This window comes from Mustelus asterias, unplaced genomic scaffold (genome assembly GCF_964213995.1).
Source record: "Mustelus asterias unplaced genomic scaffold, sMusAst1.hap1.1 HAP1_SCAFFOLD_902, whole genome shotgun sequence".
Classification (NCBI taxonomy): Eukaryota; Metazoa; Chordata; class Chondrichthyes; order Carcharhiniformes; family Triakidae; genus Mustelus; species Mustelus asterias.
Window position 1 is genome coordinate 125,757 of NW_027590848.1, and position 20,342 is coordinate 146,098.

General features: G+C 47.5%; 1 protein-coding gene across 1 annotated transcript in view; it reads right to left on the bottom strand.

Annotated features, from left to right (window-relative positions):
- Positions 1-18,365, bottom strand: part of LOC144487588 (CD9 antigen-like) — a gene marked incomplete at its 5' end in the record, with an annotated part of 125,790 nt that extends 107,425 nt beyond the window's left edge. The window contains one exon of the mRNA XM_078205672.1: positions 18,263-18,365. Coding sequence (XP_078061798.1) covers positions 18,263-18,365 — 103 coding nt within the window. The remainder of the gene's footprint in view (positions 1-18,262) is intronic.
- Positions 18,366-20,342: the final 1,977 nt, after the last annotated feature.

The window sequence follows — 20,342 nt, forward strand, 5'->3', positions numbered from 1 at the left end:
TGTGGGTAAGTCACTGTCACTGTGGATAATTCACTGTCACTGTGGATAATTCACTGTGCCTGTGGGTAATTCACTGTCACTGTGGGTCAATCACTGTCACTGTGGATAATTCACTGTGCCTGTGGGTAGTTCACTGTCACTGTGGGTAATTCACTGTGCCTGTGGGTAATTCACTGTCACTGTGGGTAATTCACTGTGCCTGTGGGTAATACACTGACACTGTCGATAATTCACTGTCACTGTGGATAATTCACTGTGCCTGTGGGTAATTCACTGTCACTGTGGGTAAATCACTGTCAGTGTGGGTAATTCACTGTGTCTGTGGGTAATTCACTGTCACTGTGGGTAATTCACTGTCACTGTGGGTAATTCACTGTCAGTGTGGGTAATTCACTGTCACTGTGGTTAATTCACTGTCAGTGTGGGTAATTCACTGTGTCTGTGGGTAATTCACTGTCACTGTGGGTAATTCACTGTCACTGTGGGTAATTCACTGTGCCTGTGGGTAATTCACTGTCACTGTGGGTAATTCACTGTGCCTGTGGGTAATTCACTGTCACTGTGGGTAATTCACTGTGCCTGTGGGTAATTCACTGTCACTGTAGATAATTCACTGTCACTGTGGGTAATTCACTGTCACTGTGGGTAATTCACTGTGTCTGTGGGTAATTCACTGTCACTGTGGATAATTCACTGTCACTGTGGGTAAGTCACTGTCACTGTGGGTAATTCACTGTGTCTGTGGGTAATTCACTGTCACTGTGGATAATTCACTGTCACTGTGGGTAATTCACTGTCACTGTGGGTAATTCACTGTGCATGTGGGTAATTCACTGTCACTGTGGGTAAATCACTGTGCCTGTGGGTAGTTCACTGTCACTGCAGGTAAGTCACTGTCACTGTGGGTAACTCACTGTCACTGTGGGGAATTTACTGTGTCTGTGGGTTGTTCACTGTCACTGTGGGTAATTCACTGTCACTGTGGGTTATTCACTGTCACTGTGGGCAATTCACTGTGCCTGTGGGCAATGCACTGTCACTGTGGGTAATTCACTGTCACTGTGGGTAATTCACTGTCACTGAGGTTTGTTCACTGTCACTGTGAGTAATTCACTGTCACTGTGGGTAATTCACTGTCACTGAGGTTTGTTCACTGTCACTGTGGGCAATTCACTGTCATTGCGGGGACTTCACTGTCACTGTGGGTAATTCACTGTCACTGTGGATAATTCACTGTCACTGTGGGTAATTCACTGTCACTGTGGGTAATTCACTGTGCCTGTGGGTAGTTCACTGTCACTGTGGGTAATTCACTTTGTCTGTGGGTAATTCACTGTCACAGTGGGTAATTCACTGTGCCTGTGGGTAGTTCACTGTCATTGTGGGTAATTCACTTTGTCTGTGGGCAATTCACTGTCACAGTGGGTAATTCACTGTGCCTCTGGGCAGTTCACTGTGCCTCTGGGTAATACACTGTCAGTGTGGGTCATCCACTGTCACTGTGGGCAATTCACTGTTACTGTGGGTTATTCACTGTGCCTGTGGGTAATTCACTGTCATTGTGGGTAATTCACTGTCATTGTCGGTGATTCACTTTGTCTGTGGGTAATTCTCTGTCACAGTGGGTAATTCACTGTGCCTCTGGGCAGTTCACTGTGCCTCGGGGTAATACACTGTCACTGTGGGTAATTCACTGTCACTGTGGGTAATTCACTGCCACTGTGGGTAATTCACTGTGTCTGTGAGTTATTCACTGTCACTGCGGGTAATTCACTGTCACTGTGGGTAATTCACTGTGCCTGTGCGTAATTCACTGTCATGTGGGTAAATCACTGTCACTGTGGGTAACTCACTGTGCCTCTGGGTAATTCGCTGTACCTGTGGGTAATACACTGTCACTGTGGGTAATTCACTGTCACTGTGGGTAATGCACTGTCACTGTGGGTAAATCACTGTCACAGTGGGTAATTCACTGTCACTGTGGGTAATTCACTGTCACAGTGGGTAAATCACTGTCACTGTGTGTAAATCACTGTCACTGTGGGTAATTCACTGTGTCTGTGGGTAATACACTGTCACTGTGGGTAATTCACTGTCACTGCGGGTAATTCACTGTCACTGTGGGAAATTCACTGTGCCTCTGGGCAGTTCACTGTGCCAGTGGGTAATACACTGTCACTGTGGGTAATTAGCTGTCACAGTGGGTAATTCACTGTCACTATTGGGAATTCACTGTCACTGTGGGTAATTCACTGTCACTGTGGGTAATTCACTGTCACTGTGGGTAATTCACTGTCACTGTGGGTAATTCACTGTGCCTTTGGTTAATTCACTGTGCCTGTGAGTAATTCACTGTCACTGTGGGTAAATCACTGTCACTGTGGGTAATTCACTGTCACTGTGGATAATTCACTGTGCCTGTGGGTAGTTCACTGTCACTGCAGGTATTTCACTGTCACTGTGGGTAACTCACTGTCACTGTGGGGAATTTACTGTGTCTGTGGGTTGTTCACTATCACTGTGGGTAATTCACTGTCACTGTGGGTTATTCACTGTCACTGTGGGTAATTCACTGTGCCTGTGGGTAATTCACTGTCATTGTGGGTAATTCACAGTCACTGTGGGGAATTCACTGTCACTGTGGGTAATTCACTGTCACTGTGGGTAATTCACTGTCACTGTGGGTAATTCACTGTGTCTGTGGGTAATTCACTGTCACTGTGGATAATTCACTGTGCCCGTGGGTAATTCACTGTCATTGTGGGTCATTCACTGTGTCTGTGGGAAATTCACTGTCACTGTGGGTAATTCACTGTCACTGTGGGTACTTCACTGTCACTGTGGGTAATTCACTGTGCCTGTGGGTAATTCACTGTGCCCGTGGCTAATTCACTGTCACTATGGGTAATTTACTGTCACTATGGGTAATTCACTGTCACTGTGGGTAATTCACTGCCACTGTGGGTAATTCACTGTGCCCGTGGGTAATGCACTGTCACTGTGGGTAATTCACTGTGTCTGTGGGTAATTCACTGTCACTATGGGTAATTCACTGTCACTGTGGGTAATTCACTGTGCCTGTGGGTAATTCACTGTCACTGTGGGTAATTCACTGTGTCTGTGGGTAATTCACTGTCACAGTGGGTAATTCACTGTCACAGTGGGTAGTTCACTGTGCCTGTGGGTAATTCACTGTGCCTGTGGGTAATTCACTGTCACTGTGGGTAATTCACTGTCACTGTGGGTAATTCACTGTCACAGTGGGTAATTCACTGTGCCTGTGGGTAATTCACTGTCACTGTGGGTAATTCACTGTCACTGTGGGTAATTCACTGTAACTATGGGGAACTCAGTTTCACTGTGGGTAATTCACTGTCACTGTGGGTAATTCACTGTCACTGTGGGTAATTCACTGTCACTGTGGGTAATGCACTGTCGCTGTGGGGAATTCACTGTCACTGTGGGTAATTCACTGTGCCTAGGGGTACTTCACTGTCACTGTGGGTAATTCACTGTGTCTGTGGGTAATTCACTGTCACTGTGGTTAATTCACTGTCACTGTGGGTAATTCACTGTGCCTGTGGGGAATTCACTGTCACTGTGGTTAATTCACTGTCAGTGTGGGTAATTCACTGTGTCTGTGGGTAATTCACTGTCACTGTGGGTAATTCACTGTCACTGTGGGTAATTCACTGTGCCTGTGGGTAATTCACTGTCACTGTGGGTAATTCACTGTGCCTGTGGGTAATTCACTGTCACTGTGGATAATTCACTGTCACTGTGGGTAATTCACTGTCACTGTGGGTAATTCACTGTGTCTGTGGGTAATTCACTGTCACTGTGGATAATTCACTGTCACTGTGGGTAATTCACTGTCACTGTGGGTAATTCACTGTGTCTGTGGGTAATTCACTGTCACTGTGGATAATTCACTGTCACTGTGGGTAATTCACTGTCACTGTGGGTAATTCACTGTGTCTGTGGGTAATTCACTGTCACTGTGGATAATTCACTGTCACTGTGGGTAATTCACTGTCACTGTGGGTAATTCACTGTGCCTGTGGGTAGTTCACTGTCACTGTGGGTAATGCACTGTGCCTGTGGGTAAGTCACTGTCACTGTGGATAATTCACTGTCACTGTGGATAATTCACTGTGCCTGTGGGTAATTCACTGTCACTGTGGGTAAATCAATGTCACTGTGGAGAATTCACTGTGCCTGTGGGTAGTTCACTGTCACTGTGGGTAATTCACTGTGCCTGTGGGTAATTCACTGTCACTGTGGGTAATTCACTGTGCCTGTGGGTAATACACTGTCACTGTGGATAATTCACTGTCACTGTGGGTAATTCACTGTCAGTGTGGGTAATTCACTGTCACTGTGGTTAATTCACTGTCAGTGTGAGTAATTCACTGTGTCTGTGGGTAATTCACTGTCACTGTGGGTAATTCACTGTCACTGTGGGTAATTCACTGTGCCTGTGGGTAATTCACTGTCACTGTGGGTAATTCACTGTGCCTGTGGGTAATTCACTGTCACTGTGGATAATTCACTGTCACTGTGGGTAATTCACTGTCACTGTGGGTAATTCACTGTGTCTGTGGGTAATTCACTGTCACTGTGGATAATTCACTGTCACTGTGGGTAATTCACTGTCACTGTGGGTAATTCACTGTGTCTGTGGGTAATTCACTGTCACTGTGGATAATTCACTGTCACTGTGGGTAATTCACTGTCACTGTGGGTAATTCACTGTGCCTGTGGGTAATTCACTGTCACTGTGGGTAATTCACTGTGCCTGTGGGTAATTCACTGTCACTGTGGATAATTCACTGTCACTGTGGATAATTCACTGTGCCTGTTGTTAATTCACTGTCACTGTGGGAAATTCACTGTCAGTGTGGGTAATTCACTGTCTCTGTGGTTAATTCACTGTCAGTGTGGGTAATTCACTGTGTCTGTGGGTAATTCACTGTCACTGCGGGTAATTCGCTGTCACTGTGGGTAATTCACTGTGCCTCTGGGCAGTTCACTGTGCCTGTGGGTAATTCACTGTCACTGTGGGTAATTCACTGTCACTGTGGGTAATTAGCTGTGACAGTGAGTAATTCACTGTCACTATTGGGAATTCACTGTCACTGTGGGTAATTCACTGTCACTGTGGGTAATTCACTGTCACTGTGGGTTATTCACTGTCACTGTGGGTAATTCACTGTGCCTCTGGGTAATACACTGTCACTGTGGGTAATTAGCTGTCACAGTGGGTAATTCACTGTCACAGTGGGTAATTCACTGTCACTGTGGGTAATTCACTGTGCCTATGGGTAATTCACTGTCAGTGTGGGTAATTCACTGTGCCTGTGGGTAATTCACAGTCACTGTGGGTAATTCACTGTCACTGTGGGTAATTCACTGTCACTGTGGGTAATTCACTGTCATGTGGGTAACTCACTGTGCTTGTGGACAATTCACTGTGCCTGTGGGTAATTCACTATCATGTGGGTAACTCACTGTGCTTGTGGGTAATTCACTGTCCTTGTGGGTAATTCACTGTCACTGTGGATAATTCACAGTCATTGTGGGTAATTCACTGTCACTGTGGGTTATTCACTGTCACTGTGGGTAATTCACTATCATGTGGGCAACTCACTGTGCTTGTGGGTAGTTCAATGTGTCTGTGGGTAATTCACTGTCATTGTGGGTAATTCACTGTCACAGAGGGTAATTCACTGTCACTGTGGGTTATTCACTGTCACTGTGGGTAATTCACTGTGCCTCTGGGTCGTTCACTGTGCCTCTGGGTAGTTCACTGTGCCTGTGGGTAGTTCACTGTGCCTGTGGGTAATACACTGTCACTGTGGGTAATACACTGTCACTGTGGGTAATTCACTGTCACTGTGGGTAATTCACTGTGTCTGTGGGTAATTCACTGTCACTGTGGGTAATTCACTGTCACTGTGGGTAATTCACTGTGCCTGTGGGTAATTCACTGTCACTGTGGTTAATTCACTGTCACTGTGGGTAATTCACTGTCACTGTGGGTAATTCTCTGTGTCTGTGGGTAATTCACTGTCACTGTGGGTAATTCACTGTCACTGTGGGTAATTCACTGTGCCTGTGGATAATTCACTGTCACTGTGGGTAATTCACCGTCACTGTGGATAATTCACTGTCACTGTGGGTAATTCACTGTGCCTTTGGTTAATTCACTGTGCCTGTGGGTAATTCACTGTCACAGTGGGTAATTCACTGTCACTGTGGGTAATTCACTGTGCCTGTGAATAATTCACTGTCACTGTGGGTAATTCACTGTCACTGTGGGTAATTCACTGTCACTGTGGGTAATTCACTGTGCCTGTGGATAATTCACTGTCACTGTGGGTAATTCACCGTCACTGTGGATAATTCACTGTCACTGTGGGTAATTCACTGTGCCTTTGGTTAATTCACTGTGCCTGTGGGTAATTCACTGTCACTGTGGGTAATTCACTGTCACTGTGGGGAATTTACTGTGTCTGTGGGCAATTCACTGTCACTGTGGGTAATTCACTGTCACTGTGGGTAATTCACTGTCACTGTGGGTAACTCACTGTGCCTGTGGGCAATTCACTGTCACTGTGGGTAATTCACTTTGTCTGTGGGTAATTCACTGTCACAGTGGGTAATTCACTGTGCCTCTGGGCAGTTCACTGTGCCTCTGGGTAATACACTGTCACTGTGGGTAATTCACTGTCACAGTGGGTAATTCACTGTCACTGTGGGTAATTCACTGTCACTGTGGGTAATTCACTGTCACTGTGGGTCATTCACTGTGCCTCTGGGCAGTTCACTGTGCCTCTGGGTAATACACTGTTACTGTGGGTAATTCACTGTCACTGTGGGTAATTCACTGTCACTGTGGGTAATTCACTGTCACTGTGGGTTATTCACTGTCACTGTGGGTAATTCACTGTGCCTGTGCGTAATTCACTGTAATGTGGGTAATTCACTGTCACTGTGGGTAATTCACTGTCCCTCTGGTTAATTCGCTGTACCTGTGGGTAATACACTGTCACTGTGAGTAATTCACTGTCACAGTTGGTAATTCACTGTCACAGTGGGTAATTCACCGTCACTGTGGGTAATACACTGTCACTGTGGGTAAATCACTGTCACTGTGGGTAATTCACTGACACTGTGGGTAATTCACTGTCACTGTGGGTAATACACTGTCACTGTGGGTAATTCACTGTCACTGTGGGTTATTCACTGTCACTGTGGGTACTTCAATGTCACTGTGGGTAATTCACTGTCACTGTGGGTAATTCACTGTCACTGTGGGTTATTCACTGTCACTGTGGGTACGTCACTGTCACTGTGGGTAATTCAATGTGTCTGTGGGTGAATCACTGTCACAGTGGGTAATTCACTATCACTGTGGGTAATTCACTGTCACTGTGGGTAGTACACTGTCACTGTGGGTACTTCACTGTCACTGTGGGTAATTCAATGTGTCTGTGGGTAAATCACTGTCACAGTGGGTAATTCACTGTCACTGTGGATAATTCACTGTCACTGTGGGTAGTACACTGTCACTGTGGGTAATTCACTGTCACTGTGGGTAATTCACTGTCACTGTGGGTAATTCACTGTCACTGTGGGTAGTACACTGTCACTGTGGATAATGCACTGTCACTGTGGGTACTTCACTGTCACTGTGGGTAATACACTGTCACTGTGGGTAATTCACTGTGCCTGTGGGTAATTCACTGTCGCTGTGGGTAATTCAATGTCACTGTGGGTAATTCACTGTGACTCTGGGCAGTTCACTGTGCCTCTGGGTAATACACTGTCACTGTGGGTAATTCACTGTCACAGTGGGTAATTCACTGTCACTGTGGGTTATTCCCTGTCACTGTGGGTTATTCACTGTCACTGTGGGTAATTCACTGTCACTGTGGGTAATTCACTGTCACTGTGGGGAATTCACTGTCACTGTGGGTAATTCACTGTGTCTCTGGGTTATTCACTGACACTGTGGGTAATTCACTGTGCCTGTGCGTAATTCACTGTATTGTGGGTAATTCACTGTCACTGTGGGTAATTCACTGTCACTGTGGGTAATTCACTGTCACAGTGGGTAAATCACTGTCACTGTGGGTAATCCACTGTGACTGTGAGTAATTCACTGCCTGTGGGTAATACACTGTCACTGTGGGTAATTCACTGTCACTGTGGGTAAATCACAGTCACAGTGGGTAAATCACTGTGCCTGTGGGTAATTCACTGTCACTGTGGGTAATTAACTGTGTCTGTGGGTAATTCACTGTCACAGTGGGTAATTCACGGTGCCTATGTGTAATTCACTGTATTGTGGGTAATTCACTGTCACTGTGGGTAATTAACTGTGTCTGTGGGTAATTCACTGTCACAGTGGGTAATTCACTGTGTCTGTGTGTAATTCACTGTATAGTGGGTAATTCACTGTCACAGTGGGTAATTCACTGTGTCTGTGTGTAATTCACTGTATAGTGGGTAATTCACGGTCACTGTGGGCAATTCACTGTGCCTGTGGGTAATTCACTGTCACTGTGGGTAATTCACTGTGCCTGTGGGTAATACACTGTCACTGTGGGTAATTCACTGTCACTGTGCGTAATTCACTGTCACAGTGGGGATATTCACTGTCACTGTGGGTAATACACTGTCACTGTGGGTAATTCACTGTCACTGTGGGTAATTCACTGTGCCTGTGGGTAATTCACTGTCGCTGTGGATAATTCAATGTGCCTGTGGGTAATTCACTGTCACTGTGGGTAATTCACTGTCACTGTGGGTAATTCACTGTGCCTCTGGGTAATACACTGTCACTGTGGGTAATTCACTGTCACAGTGGGTAATTCACTGTCACTGTGGGATATTCACTGTCACTGTGGGTTATTCACTGTCACTGTGGGTAATTCACTGTCACTGTGGGTAATTCACTGTCACTGTGGGTAATTCACTGTGTCTCTGGGTTATTCACTGACACTGTGGGTAATTCACTGTGCCTGTGCGTAATTCACTGTATTGTGGGTAATTCACTGTCACTGTGGGTAATTCACTGTCACTGTGGGTAATTCACTGTCACAGTGGGTAAATCACTGTCACTGTGGGTAATTCACTGTGACTGTGAGTAATTCACTGTGCCTGTGGGTAATACACTGTCACTGTGGGTAATTCACTGTCTCAGCGGGTAATTCACTCTCACTGTGCGTAATTCACTGTCACAGTGGGTAAATCACTGTCACAGTGGGTAAATCACTGTCACCGTGGGTAATTCACTGTCACTGTGGGTAATTAACTGTGTCTGTGGGTAATTCACTGTCACAGTGGGTAATTCACTGTGCCTGAGTGTAATTCACTGTATAGTGGGTAATTCACTGTCACTGTGGGCAATTCACTGTGCCTGTGGGTAATACACTGTCACTGTGGGTAATTCACTGTCACTGTGGGTAATTCACTGTCACTGTGGGTAATACACTGTCTCAGTGGGTAATTCACTGTCACTGTGGGTAATTCACTGTCACAGTGGGTAATTCACTGTCACTGTGGGCAATTCACAGTGCCTGTGGGTAATTCACTGTCACTGTGGGTAATTCACTGTCACAGTGGGTAATTCACTGTCACTGTGGGCAATTCACTGTGCCTGTGGGTAATACACTGTCACTGTGGGTAATTCACTGTCACTGTGGGTAATTCACTGTCACTGTGGGTAATTCACTGTCACTGTGTGTAATACACTGTCTCAGTGGGTAATACACTCTCACTGTGGGTAATTCACTGTCAATGTGGATAACTCACTGTCACTGTGGGGAATTCACTGTCACTGTGAATAATTCACTGTGCCTGTGGGTAATACACTCTCACTGTGTGTAATTCACTGTCACTGTGGGTAATTCACTGTCACTGTGGGTAATTCACTGTCAATGTGGATAACTCACTGTCACTGTGGGGAATTCACTGTCACTGTGAATAATTCACTGTGCCTGTGGGTAATTCACTGTCACTGTGGGTAATTCACTGTGCCTGTGGGTAATTCACTGTCACTGTGGGTAATTCACTGTGTCTGTGGGTAATTCACTGTCACTGTGGGTAATTAACTGTGTCTGTGGGTAATTCACTGTCACTGTGGGCAATTCACTGTGCCTGTGGGTAATACACTGTCACTGTGGGTAATTCACTGTCACTGTGGGTAATTCACTGTCACAGTGGGTAAATCACTGTCACTGTGGGTAATTCACTGTCACTGTGGGTAATTCACTGTCACTGTGGGTAATTCACTGTGTCTGTGGGTAATACACTGTCACTGTGGGTAATTCACTGTGTCTGTGGGTAATTCACTGTCACTGTGGGTAATTAACTGTGTCTGTGGGTAATTCACTGTCACTGTGGGCAATTCACTGTGCCTGTGGGTAATACACTGTCACTGTGGGTAATTCACTGTGTCTGTGGGTAATTCACTGTCACTGTGGGTAATTCACTGTGTCTGTGGGTAATTCACTGTCACTGTGGGTAATTAACTGTGTCTGTGGGTAATTCACTGTCACTGTGGGCAATTCACTGTGCCTGTGGGTAATACACTGTCACTGTGGGTAATTCACTGTCACTGTGGGTAATTCACTGTCTCAGTGGGTAAATCACTGTCACTGTGGGTAATTCACTGTCACTGTGGGTAATTCACTGTCACTGTGGGTAATTCACTGTGTCTGTGGGTAATACACTGTCACTGTGGGTAATTCACGGTCACTGTGGGTAATTCACTGTCACAGTGGGGAAATCACTGTCACTGTGGGTAATACACTGTCACTGTGGGTAATTCACTGTGCCTGTGGGTAATACACTGTCACTGTGGGAAATTCACTGTCACTGTGGGTAATTCACTGTCACTGTGGATAATTCAATGTCACTGTGGGTAATTCACTGTGACTCTGGGCAGTTCACTGTCACTGTGGGCAATTCACTGTGCCTGTGGGTAATACACTGTCACTGTGGGTAATTCACTGTCACTGTGGGTAATTCACTGTGACTCTGGGCAGTTCACTGTCACTGTGGGCAATTCACTGTGCCTGTGGGTAATTCACTGTCACTGTGGGTAATTCAATGTCACTGTGGGTAATTCACTGTGACTCTGGGCAGTTCACTGTCACTGTGGGCAATTCACTGTGCCTGTGGGTAATTCACTGTCACTGTGGGTAATTCAATGTCACTGTGGGTAATTCACTGTGACTCTGGGCAGTTCACTGTCACTGTGGGCAATTCACTGTGCCTGTGGGTAATACCCTGTCACTGTGGGTAATTCACTGTCACTGTGGGTAATTCACTGTCAATGTGGATAACTCACTGTCACTGTGGGTAATTCACTGTCACTGTGGGTAATTCACTGTGCCTGTGGGTAAATGACTGTCACTGTGGGTAATTCACTGTCACTGTGGGTTTTTAACTGTCACTGTGGGTAATTCACTGTCACAGTGGGTAATTCACTGTCACAGTGGGTAATACACTGTCACTGTGTGTAATTCACTGTCACTGTGGGTAATTCACTGTCACTGTGGGTAATTCACTGTCACTGTGGGTAATTCACTGTCAATGTGGATAACTCACTGTCACTGTGGGGAATTCACTGTCACTGTGAATAATTCACTGTGCCTGTGGGTAATTCACTGTCACTGTGGGTAATTCACTGTGCTTGTGGGTAATTCACTGTCACTGTGGGTAATTCACTGTCACTGTGGGTAATTCACTGTCACTGTGGGTAATTCACTGTGCCTGTGGGTAATTCATTGTGCCTGTGGGTTATTCACTGTCACTGCAGGCAATTCACTTTGCCTGTGGGCAATTCACTGTCACTGTGGGTAATTCACTGTCACTGTGGGTAATTCACTGTCACTGTGGGTAACTCACTGTGCTTGTGGGCAATTCACTGTCACTGTGGGTAATTCACTGTGCCTGTGGGTAATTCACTGTCACTGTGGGTAATTCACTGTGCCTGTGGGTAATTCACTGCCACTGTGGGTAATTCACTGTCACTGTGGGTAATTCACTGTGCCTGTGGGTAATTCACTGTCACTGTGGGTAATTCACTGTGCCTGTGGGTAATTCACTGTCACTGTGGGTAATTCACTGTCACTGTGGGTAATTCAATGTGCCTGTTGGTAATTCACTGTCACTGTGGGTAATTCACTGTCACTGTGGGTTATTCACTGTCACTGTAGGCAATTCACTGTGCCTGTGGGCAATTCATTGTCACTATGGGTAATTCACTGTCACTGTGGGTAATTCACTGTCACTGTGGGTAATTCACTGTCACTGAGGGTTGTTCACTGTCACTGTGGGTAACTCACTGTGCCTGTGGGCAATTCACTGTCACTCTGGGTAATTCACTGTCACTGTGGGTAATTCACTGTGCCTGTGGGTAATTCACTGTCACAGTGGGTAATTCACTGTGCCTGTGGGTAATTCACTGTCACTGTGGGTAATTCACTGTCACTGTGGGTAATTCACTGTCACAGTGGGTAAATCACTGTCACTGTGGGTAATTCACTGTCACTGTGGGTAATTCACTGTGCCTGTGGGTAATACACTGTCACTGTGGGTAATTCACTGTCACTGTGGGTAATTCACTCTCACTGTGGGTAAATCACTGTCACAGTGGGTAATTCACTGTCACAGTGGGTAAATGACTGTCACTGTGGGTAATTCACTGTCACTGTGGGTTTTTAACTGTCACTGTGGGTAATTCACTGTCACAGTGGGTAATACACTGTCACTGTGTGTAATTCACTGTCACTGTGGGTAATTCACTGTCACTGTGGGTAATTCACTGTCAATGTGGATAACTCACTGTCACTGTGGGGAATTCACTGTCACTGTGAATAATTCACTGTGCCTGTGGGTAATTCACTGTCACTGTGGGTAATTCACTGTGCCTGTGGGTAATTCACTGTCACTGTGGGTAATTCACTGTCACAGTGGGTAATTCACTGTCACTGTGGGTAATTCACTGTCACTGTGGGTAATTCACTGTGCCTGTGGGTAATTCACTGTCACTGTGGGTAATTCACTGTCACAGTGGGCAATTCACTGTCACTGTGGGTAATTCACTGTCACTGTGGGTAATTCACTGTCACTGTGTGTAATACACTGTCTCAGTGGGTAATACACTCTCACTGTGGGTAATTCACTGTCAATGTGGATAACTCACTGTCACTGTGGGGAATTCACTGTCACTGTGAATAATTCACTGTGCCTGTGGGTAATACACTCTCACTGTGTGTAATTCACTGTCACTGTGGGTAATTCACTGTCACTGTGGGTAATTCACTGTCAATGTGGATAACTCACTGTCACTGTGGGGAATTCACTGTCACTGTGAATAATTCACTGTGCCTGTGGGTAATTCACTGTCACTGTGGGTAATTCACTGTGCCTGTGGGTAATTCACTGTCACTGTGGGTAATTCACTGTGTCTGTGGGTAATTCACTGTCACTGTGGGTAATTAACTGTGTCTGTGGGTAATTCACTGTCACTGTGGGCAATTCACTGTGCCTGTGGGTAATACACTGTCACTGTGGGTAATTCACTGTCACTGTGGGTAATTCACTGTCACAGTGGGTAAATCACTGTCACTGTGGGTAATTCACTGTCACTGTGGGTAATTCACTGTCACTGTGGGTAATTCACTGTGTCTGTGGGTAATACACTGTCACTGTGGGTAATTCACTGTGTCTGTGGGTAATTCACTGTCACTGTGGGTAATTAACTGTGTCTGTGGGTAATTCACTGTCACTGTGGGCAATTCACTGTGCCTGTGGGTAATACACTGTCACTGTGGGTAATTCACTGTGTCTGTGGGTAATTCACTGTCACTGTGGGTAATTCACTGTGTCTGTGGTTAATTCACTGTCACTGTGGGTAATTAACTGTGTCTGTGGGTAATTCACTGTCACTGTGGGCAATTCACTGTGCCTGTGGGTAATACACTGTCACTGTGGGTAATTCACTGTCACTGTGGGTAATTCACTGTCTCAGTGGGTAAATCACTGTCACTGTGGGTAATTCACTGTCACTGTGGGTAATTCACTGTCACTGTGGGTAATTCACTGTGTCTGTGGGTAATACACTGTCACTGTGGGTAATTCACGGTCACTGTGGGTAATTCACTGTCACAGTGGGGAAATCACTGTCACTGTGGGTAATACACTGTCACTGTGGGTAATTCACTGTGCCTGTGGGTAATACACTGTCACTGTGGGAAATTCACTGTCACTGTGGGTAATTCACTGTCACTGTGGATAATTCAATGTCACTGTGGGTAATTCACTGTGACTCTGGGCAGTTCACTGTCACTGTGGGCAATTCACTGTGCCTGTGGGTAATACACTGTCACTGTGGGTAATTCACTGTCACTGTGGGTAATTCACTGTGACTCTGGGCAGTTCACTGTCACTGTGGGCAATTCACTGTGCCTGTGGGTAATTCACTGTCACTGTGGGTAATTCAATGTCACTGTGGGTAATTCACTGTGACTCTGGGCAGTTCACTGTCACTGTGGGCAATTCACTGTGCCTGTGGGTAATTCACTGTCACTGTGGGTAATTCAATGTCACTGTGGGTAATTCACTGTGACTCTGGGCAGTTCACTGTCACTGTGGGCAATTCACTGTGCCTGTGGGTAATACCCTGTCACTGTGGGTAATTCACTGTCACTGTGGGTAATTCACTGTCAATGTGGATAACTCACTGTCACTGTGGGTAATTCACTGTCACTGTGGGTAATTCACTGTGCCTGTGGGTAAATGACTGTCACTGTGGGTAATTCACTGTCACTGTGGGTTTTTAACTGTCACTGTGGGTAATTCACTGTCACAGTGGGTAATTCACTGTCACAGTGGGTAATACACTGTCACTGTGTGTAATTCACTGTCACTGTGGGTAATTCACTGTCACTGTGGGTAATTCACTGTCACTGTGGGTAATTCACTGTCAATGTGGATAACTCACTGTCACTGTGGGGAATTCACTGTCACTGTGAATAATTCACTGTGCCTGTGGGTAATTCACTGTCACTGTGGGTAATTCACTGTGCTTGTGGGTAATTCACTGTCACTGTGGGTAATTCACTGTCACTGTGGGTAATTCACTGTCACTGTGGGTAATTCACTGTGCCTGTGGGTAATTCATTGTGCCTGTGGGTTATTCACTGTCACTGCAGGCAATTCACTTTGCCTGTGGGCAATTCACTGTCACTGTGGGTAATTCACTGTCACTGTGGGTAATTCACTGTCACTGTGGGTAACTCACTGTGCTTGTGGGCAATTCACTGTCACTGTGGGTAATTCACTGTGCCTGTGGGTAATTCACTGTCACTGTGGGTAATTCACTGTGCCTGTGGGTAATTCACTGCCACTGTGGGTAATTCACTGTCACTGTGGGTAATTCACTGTGCCTGTGGGTAATTCACTGTCACTGTGGGTAATTCACTGTGCCTGTGGGTAATTCACTGTCACTGTGGGTAATTCACTGTCACTGTGGGTAATTCAATGTGCCTGTTGGTAATTCACTGTCACTGTGGGTAATTCACTGTCACTGTGGGTTATTCACTGTCACTGTAGGCAATTCACTGTGCCTGTGGGCAATTCATTGTCACTATGGGTAATTCACTGTCACTGTGGGTAATTCACTGTCACTGTGGGTAATTCACTGTCACTGAGGGTTGTTCACTGTCACTGTGGGTAACTCACTGTGCCTGTGGGCAATTCACTGTCACTCTGGGTAATTCACTGTCACTGTGGGTAATTCACTGTGCCTGTGGGTAATTCACTGTCACAGTGGGTAATTCACTGTGCCTGTGGGTAATTCACTGTCACTGTGGGTAATTCACTGTCACTGTGGGTAATTCACTGTCACAGTGGGTAAATCACTGTCACTGTGGGTAATTCACTGTCACTGTGGGTAATTCACTGTGCCTGTGGGTAATACACTGTCACTGTGGGTAATTCACTGTCACTGTGGGTAATTCACTCTCACTGTGGGTAAATCACTGTCACTGTGGGTAAATCACTGTCACTGTGGGTAAATCACTGTCACAGTGGGTAATTCACTGTCACAGTGGGTAAATGACTGTCACTGTGGGTAATTCACTGTCACTGTGGGTTTTTAACTGTCACTGTGGGTAATTCACTGTCACAGTGGGTAATACACTGTCACTGTGTGTAATTCACTGTCACTGTGGGTAATTCACTGTCACTGTGGGTAATTCACTGTCAATGTGGATAACTCACTGTCACTGTGGGGAATTCACTGTCACTGTGAATAATTCACTGTGCCTGTGGGTAATTCACTGTCACTGTGGGTAATTCACTGTGCCTGTGGGTAATTCACTGTCACTGTGGGTAATTCACTGTCACAGTGGGTAATTCACTGTCACTGTGGGTAATTCACTGTCACTGTGGGTAATTCACTGTGCCTGTGGGTAATTCACTGTCACTGTGGGTAATTCACTGTCACAGTGGGCAATTCACTGTCACTGTGGGTAATTCACTGTCACTGTGGGTACTTCACTGTCACTGAGGGTTGTTCACTGTCACTGTGGGTAACTCACTGTGCTTGTGGGCAATTCACTGTCACTGTGGGTAATTCACTGTGCCTCTGGGTAATTCACTGTCACTGTGGGTAATTCACTGTGTCCGTGGGGAGTTCACTGTGTCCGTGGGGAGTTCACTGTTCCTGTGGGTAGGATGGGTTGGGAACAGCCAAAGCAGCTTTGGCAGCATGGGCAGCTGTCGGGCATGAAGGGTGGGCTCAGGATAGCTCCTTTGTGGCAGGGCCCCAACGCCCATCAGGGGCAGCTGCGATAAGATGTTCTCCCCTCACGCTCCCTTTGTCTCTCCCCCACCCCTCCTCTCTCGACCGCCCCACCCCACCAATCCATTTCCACAACCCGTTCCCTCGTTGGGATCACTCAGAATCCCCCAACTTTCCTGAATTCCAGAGTTTCTTTGTGGGCACTGGTTGTAGTTCCAACAGTGGCCACTACCATCTTCTGGTGCTGCTGAGTACAGAGGGGGCAGACAATGGGACTCTCTCTGAGGGGCAAAATTCCCACTTACCCCCAGCGTCTTGGCTGGGTACCCACTGACTCCAAGTGAGGTAAAATCCCTCTCAAAGTGCACCCCAATGAGTTTAACAGTGACTTGCGTATCTTTTAGATTTTGCAATTTACAGGAAAACTTTGCAACTGCTAAATATAAAACCATGCATGAAAATTATTAAAATCTTCAGATAGACCAAACAACAATATCCAAGGACTTGATGGACCCAGAACTCAAAATATATTGAAGATTAAACAAATGTAAATGAAGTGTCATAAATCCAACCTCTATTCAAGAAAGGAAGGAGACAAAAGCAGGAAACTATAGTTCAACAGTTGTCATTGGAGGAACTGTTCGAATCCATCGTGAAAGGACAGGACATTTCAGAAATTATAATACAATCTGGCAGAGTCAATGTGCTTTTTGTGAAAGGAGAATTGTGTTTGACAAATGTATTAGTGCTCTTTGAGAATATGCAGGATGGATAAAGGGGATAAAGGTAGAGGTGGTGTATTTGGATTTCCAAAAGGCATGGTCTGGGTGTAGTCAGCCTAGTTTTGGTGTAGTCAGGCCTTGTCTTGAGGTAGTTGTGCTTGGCCTAGGGCTATTCAGGCACAGTCGCAAGGTCGTCAGGCCTGTTCCTGGGGTCGTCGGGCCTGGTCTGTGGCTAGTTGGACCTGGTCTGGACAGTCTGGGGCCAGTCAGGCCTACTTTGGGGTAGTCAGGCCTGGTCCGGAGGGTAATGGGTCCTGGTCCTGAGGTAGTCGGGCCTGCTCTGGGTGGTAATTGAGTAGTTTGGGACTAGTCAGGCCTAGTCTTGTGGACAATTTCCACCCTTCTTTCTACATTCTGTAACGGATGGTGCCTGAACCTATAGACCAGAATTTATCAATGGCAGAATTGTCAAAATGCTGCAAGGTCAATCAAGTTTCCAGATGTGAAGCTCGGAATTCCATGTGCGCTGAGCTGTACCTCAGCTTTCCAGCTTATCTATCAGCCAGCCCTGTCATACTGCTATATTCCAACACCACTGCCTCCACCTGGCCCTCCCTGCTGGCGTTCACTTGTTTTACACAATTCAGGGTTTGTAAACTCTCCTTGGTGTGTCTGGCTGATGACAGCAGCTCCATCCACACCAAGCTTCACTCACCAATGTAGAAAGATGTGGGGCAATGGTCACCACTGAATATGGTGGTTGTGTCTGAGTCAAAGCGAAGCCACAGGCCAAGTGAGAGGACTGCAGTGCCAGTCAGCTGGGAACAGAGAGAAAATCAGAGTCAGTCATTGACAATCAGAGTAATGGCAGTAAAAATATTAGAGAACAAGAGTAATGGGACTGACAGAAAAAGGAAGGGACAATAATGACTGTAATGGGGAATGAGTGTAACGGGGAGTACCTGTAATGAGGACAGTCATAGCATACAAACCTATTATAATGGGGAGTGGAACCTATTATAATGGGGAGTGGAAGCCCAGGGAAAAGTTCCACTGCTGACATCCACCAAGGATTAACCCTTGGCACCCCAACCATCCTCTTCACATCTCCATGCTGGCCCTCAGTGACACTCTGTTTCACTCTTTTATGGGATGTGGACATTGTAAACAAGGATATCATTGGAAAGGAATGCATTATTTTGCGTGTGTCCACTGCCAACAGCCAGCCCTACCTCACCACCAACTCCAGCAAATCCCCCCAGCTCTCTCAATTGTGAGACCATCGATCTGCCATCCAGCAATTACGGAAATTCCCCTCCCTAAATATTGAGAGCATTGTGGCATTGCCTTTGCCCCATGTCACCAACTCAATTCCTCTCCCTGGTAACTTTCTTGAAGCTGATTGCAACATTGGTGTCATGTTTGACCCATTATGTGATAAACCTCTGACACCCCCCCAGAGTCAGAGATCCCCCCTGAGTCACTGAGACCCCCCTGAGTCACTGAGACCCCCCCCAGAGTCAGAGATCCCCCCTGAGTCACTGAGACCCCCCCCCCAGAGTCAGAGATCCCCCCTGAGTCACTGAGACCCCCCCCAGAGTCAGAGATCCCCCACCCACCGAGGCACTGAGACCCCCCCCCCGAGTCACTGAGACCCCCCCGAGTCACTGAGACCCCCCAAGTCACTGAGACCCCCCCCGAGGCACTGAGACCCCCCCGAGTCACTGAGACCCCCCCGAGGCACTGAGACCCCCCCCCGAGTCACTGAGACCCCCCCGAGTCACTGAGATCCCCCCCCCGAGTCACTGAGACCCCCCCGAGTCACTGAGACCCCCCCGAGGCACTGAGACCCCCCCGAGTCACTGAGACCCCCCCGAGTCACTGAGACCCCCCCGAGGCACTGAGACCCCCCCGAGTCACTGAGACCCCCCCGAGGCACTGAGACCCCCCCCCCGAGTCACTATCACCCCCCTCGAGTCACTGAGACCCCCCGAGTCACTGAGACCCCCCCTCGAGTCACTGAGACCCCCCCTCGAGTCACTGAGACCCCCCGAGTCACTGAGACCCCCCCGAGGCACTGAGACCCCCCCGAGTCACTGAGACCCCCCCCTCGAGTCACTGAGACCCCCCCTCGAGTCACTGAGACCCCCCGAGTCACTGAGACCCCCCCGAGGCACTGAGACCCCCCCGAGTCACTGAGACCCCCCCTCGAGTCACTGAGACCCCCCCTCGAGTCACTGAGACCCCCCGAGTCACTGAGACCCCCCAGGTCACAAAGACCTCCCCAAGTCACGGAGACCCCACTGAGTCACTGAGACCCCCCTCGAGTCACTGAGACCCCCCCCGAGTCACTGAGACCCCCCCCGAGTCACTGTCACCCCCCTCGAGTCACTGAGACCCCCCCCGAGTCACTGAGACCCCGCTGAGTCACTGAGACCCCCCCCGAGTCACTGAGACCCTGCTGAGTCACTGAGACCCCCCTCGAGTCACTGAGACCCCGCTGAGTCACTGAGACCCACCCGAGTCACTGAGACCCCCCTCGAGTCACTGAGACCCCCCCGAGTCACTGAGACCCCCCCGAGTCACTGAGACCCCCCCTCGAGTCACTGAGACTCCCGCAAGTCACTGAGACCCCCCCCGAGTCACTGAGACCCCCCCCACTCCCGAGTCACTGAGACCCCCCCGAGTCACTGAGACCCCCCCGAGTCACTGAGACCCCGCTGAGTCACTGAGACCCCCCTCGAGTCACTGAGACTCCCCCGAGTCACTGAGACCCCGCTGAGTCACTGAGACCC